Here is a 4,644-nt window from a genome sequence, read left to right on the forward strand (position 1 = left end):
GCAAATCACAGGGGTCATGCCTGAATGGCTGGCTCATCTAAGGACTGAAGGGTCACACGGCAACTCTGTGTTCAAGGTCCATTATTTCCTGGTGACATCTACGACACAGGAAGCCAATTCAGAGCTGAGCTACACGGCCAGACCAGCAGCTTTCAGTCAAGAGAGACAGTGCCGGGTTCAACCAGCAGTCCCAGCTCAGGTGCAGCTCACCTGGCCCATAGCCCACATTAAGGACAGGGAAGGCACAGAGAGGTCAGATGTGGTTTTCTCTGCACAGGAGAAAGGAAGGTTGGGCCGGCCTGGAGTCGAACTGGCTGTTCCTGAGCCAATTCACAGAGGTCTCGCTCTCCGGCTCAGCAACGTCCACTCCCGGCCCCCTCTCCGTAGCAACGTCCCTGCTTGGCTTCTCCAGCCAGCTGAGTCTGCAAGAATCAAGGGCAGCAGGCAGGAGGGACACGGGCACGGCGTGTCCATGGCTTGCTCACTCCTCGTTCCTACTCATCGAGCTTTACCACGAGAAAGGGGCTGCTCTGGGGACTCACAAAGAACAAACCATGTGAGTCGGTGCACGGTGTCGGGTCGGGGTGAGCTCGCATGTGTCCTCCTCAGAGCCCCTGCCCGGCCCCTGGCGCAGCCTCCTCCTGTCTGCCTCCCTCGAAGCACATGCCCCTCGGATCCATCCTGTCAGCGCCCCCAGTCTCCCCGTCAGCTCCAGGAGGCGGCCTCCTCGCCTGCGCCGATTCTCTGCGTTTCAAGCCTGCACTGTGCCCGGCACAGAGAAGGTGTTCCAGCAGCCCCCATCAGACAGGGGGAAGAAGCCCACGCCCTCCTCTGAGAAGGGCTAGGGGCTGGTGTGGGCCCACAGGGTGTCCACATCCCTGAGCCTGGAGACGCTCAGCACCCTGGGCTCTGACTGTCCTCGGAATTGGGGACTGGACTGGTCCCAAGGGGACCAGACCTGAAGTTTCCCCTCACATCCCTGCTGTTAGACTGACCCCCCAGGGACTTTCTTCCCCTCCCAACACTGACTGCTGAAACAGCCTCGGGTCCCCCACCCCCATGGGATGCTGCAGCTGGTCACTCTCGTCCGCAGCCCCTAGCCCCGCTGTCCCTAGAGGCGGAGCCCCACCCTAACATGCCAGAGGCGCAGAAGACAGAGAGAGATTTTTAGAAACCACAAAGTGCCAAGCAGAGAGAGGCAGTGCGCCTGGAATGGAAGAGGACTCTATCCTCCCCTGGCACTGCCACAGTACATGTGGCTTTGGGAAGTCCCCTCGTCTCTCCAAGTCATGGCTCCCCATGTGTAAAGCTCGAATCAAAGCACCCCCATTTCAGGGCTGGCTGTTGAGATAAAGGCAGTGCGGCACAGAGCTCCAGCCACCACACACTCAAGATTGCCGGTCAAGGCCACCACAGTCCTCCTGCCCAAGTGGGCGGCACCCTTGTCTCCCTCCCCACGCATGGCCCACACTCACCACCTGCTTGTTCTGCTGCAGCAGCGGACAGGACAGGTCCACCCGGGGGCTGGTGTAGACAGGAGCGAGGGTGAGCCTGGACGGCAGGGCACAGACAAACTTCACCACGGCAGGCTCCACCGCAGGGAAGGGGTTGGTGAGGCTGGGCTTGTTCCCCACCGAGAGGGCGATGACCTGGCAGGGCAGAAGGAGCCGTCAGATCCCACTCCCCACCCCCGTCCTCTCTGAGCTGAGCCACACCACCGAGGCCCCTCCGACTCGGTTTTCTCCCTGTAGGGTGGCAGTGATGAGGGTATCTACACCACAGGGGCTTAACAAAAGCCCAGTGGCACACGGGAGGAAAGGAAAGCACTTTCTCCACATTTAAGACACTGTCAAGCCAGGCACGGTGGCTCACACCTGTAATCCTAGCACTCTGGGAAGCCGAGGTGGGAGGATCCCTTCAGGACAGGATTTGAAACCAGCCTTAACAAGAATGAGACCCATCACCACCAAAAATAGAAGAAAAAAAAAAAAGACACTCCCAGATGGGACCCCATGTGCCTTCTGCAAATTTAAGCAAGAACCATAGGCTGTTCCTGTCCCAAGAAGAAGGTGGACCAGGTGACACATCGTGTCTCCCAGGACGCTAGGAAAACTCCATGGCTGCATTAGCAAATTCGTAAGTTCACGGACACTTAAAGGAGGAGTTCACACGGATGTGGAAACATTCACCAAACTCGGGCAGCTTTCAGAGCAGTGTACGCCGCGGGGTGAGGGGCGGAGATCCAGGGGAAATGGATGGGAACAGGGGACCTGGCAGGACAAAGCCGGGGAGGACAGGGCTAACTCTGAGGCGCGGCCTGCAGGCAGGACCACTGCAGGGAGGGAATTCAAGGTGTAAGGAAAGACAGGGAAACCTATGTTTGCTTACAGAGCTGGGAACACAGAAATGACGCCTATAAAAATCGGCCCCTGGTTCATAGGTGCGACAGGTAATGCGCATCCCGTGGGAGTGTCCTCGGCCTCCTCAGAGGACACCCACATTCTGGAGAAGCGACGGTCTGCTCCAGAGGCCCTCACCCGCCAACCACGAGGCAGCACGGAGGGCAGTTTCCCCCGGCTCCTGCAGCCTTCCTGTCTGCACCCCTCTGGTGCCCACCCGAGGAAGCCACAGAGCATGGCTGGGGAGGGCCCTCAGGGTCACCTGCTTGGGGGCCAAACTCCTACAGACCAGAGCAGGGACAGGGAGGACAGGGTCAAGCCAGGGATAAGAAACTTTTCCAACTTAACTCAGGAATGATTTTATTCTTGCTATTGTATTATTATTATGTAGCTGTTCTCATTATTCTATTGTTTATTCACAAACAAAACCCATGGGGGGGGCGTGGCCTTTCACCCAGATCTTTTCTGATCATACCAACTCGGTTGCGGTGTGGCTGGTGCCACAAGGGCACATGGGAGGTGTGCACATTTGTGTTTTCACATCAGTTAATACTCTTGGCACTATCAGACATGCAGGAATATTCTTCATTTCCCCAAAGACACGGGCTCTGTGCTGCCGCCTTGCCTCTCGTCCCCCACTGGGGAGCCCTGGGCGCTGGGCAGTAGATCCTGGCTATAAGCCCCACGAGCTCCTGGCCCCCGCCCTTGGCCGGCTACAGGCAAGGGAGCATTGGGCACTGGGGGACCTGAACAGCAAGACAACACCCCCAGCCAGCCATTCTGGCCACGTGGGGTCACAGAGGTGTTTTTTAGCAATAAAAAAAAAAATTAAGAGATTACAACACACACACACACACACACACACACACACACACACACACACACACACACACACACACACACACACAATATCCAACTTATCCCAAAACACCAAAAAGATGTGCCCAACTTGTGTCTATGGTCTCACTCAGCTATGATGTGACTGATCCTGGAGGCATTTGACTCTGAGACCCCTGATCTCAAACGCCCCAAGCCCCGGTTTGGTAGTGAGGGATGCTGAAGCCGGGAGGTGCAGGAGGCCGCCCTGCCTGGCCAGCTCTATCGAAGCCAGTGGGGACCAGGGAGCCCCTGGCACTGCACGCTGTTCCCTGCCTGGTATTCACTCAGTCATCCCACCTCATCATGCCTCGGTTTGCCTGTCTATAAAGCGGGCACAATAGCAGCAGCTATCTGTCAGCGTTACTCTGAGGATTAAGTAAAATGATGCTCAGTGAGTGATTCTCCAACCCTGCCTCTGGGCAAGGTGGGTCTGGGGGGCCACTGCCCACTCACCTGTTCACCCAAGGCCTGGCAGGTCACAAGGATCCAGTGTTGCTGGTAATTCCGGGAAGCAGGAGGACCAAAGAGAGCCACACTGATGCTGTCAGTGTCCTCCGAGGTAACATTCCGGAAGAACTCGGAGGGCTCGAGGATCCAGGGTCTGGGACCTCCTTCAAACAGCATCTCCTTTGAGGAGCCCAGGGTTACCAAGGCAACAGAGGAGGGATCCATGGCCTACAGAAAAAGGAGAAGACTCAGCATTCCTCTAGGAGGCAGCGTGGGCAGGACCTGAGCTTCCAGACCCCAGGGTCCTCCCCCTGCCTGAGGAGCAGGTCAGGCAGGCCCCACCTCCCCTTCGAAACTTGCTCTCCTCCTCTGCAGCTCTCGGGGCACTGCTGTAAAGATCCGCGGGGTTCAGGGCTTGGGAAAGAACTGAGTCCTCACTCTGATGTCCTGCTGGGGATATAAAGTGATTCGCCTCGTTTGTGAAACAATCTGGTAAAAGCCTTGAATGTGCCCACAATCCCTGAATGCAGGAACTGCCCACCTGGAATCCAACTTCTAACACAACAGGTGGGAGAGAAACGAGTTTCAGCGCAAAGAGATGTTCACCGCACCATCATTTACTGTGGCCCACAACCAGCAAGCCCCGAAATCCGCCACAGGCCAGTGACATCAGAGCGGGACGCCAAGCGATGGGACCTCACGCAGATTTCTAAAGCAGTTATTTACAACGAGCTGCACGCTCAGGATACAAAACCGAGGGCAAGGTTTGGTCACAACCACGCTGCTTTCAACAGCAGAACGCAATCCTGAAGCGAATGTACCAGCTAACCGAGGCACGTGCGGACTGCAGCCTTGCTGGCATGATCACTGGCGGTCTGTCTGCCCCCCTGCTGCCCACTGTGCTGCCCACACCTGGACA

At 57.0% G+C, this 4,644-nt stretch overlaps 1 protein-coding gene across 1 annotated transcript; it reads right to left on the bottom strand.

Annotated features, from left to right (window-relative positions):
• Positions 1-12: 12 nt before the first annotated feature.
• LOC105819500 (nuclear pore membrane glycoprotein 210-like) lies at positions 13-3,955 on the bottom strand. Its single transcript, XM_012655766.1, has 2 exons — positions 3,732-3,955; positions 13-1,649 (listed from the first exon to the last, which is right to left on the bottom strand). The coding sequence occupies exons 1-2, from the start codon at positions 3,948-3,950 to the stop codon at positions 1,389-1,391; spliced, it is 480 nt and encodes a 159-aa protein (XP_012511220.1). The 5' UTR covers positions 3,951-3,955; the 3' UTR covers positions 13-1,388.
• Between the last annotated feature and the right edge of the window lie 689 nt (positions 3,956-4,644).

The sequence above is a fragment of the Propithecus coquereli genome, unplaced genomic scaffold, assembly GCF_000956105.1.
Source record: "Propithecus coquereli isolate 6110/MARCELLA unplaced genomic scaffold, Pcoq_1.0 Scaffold483, whole genome shotgun sequence".
Classification (NCBI taxonomy): Eukaryota; Metazoa; Chordata; class Mammalia; order Primates; family Indriidae; genus Propithecus; species Propithecus coquereli.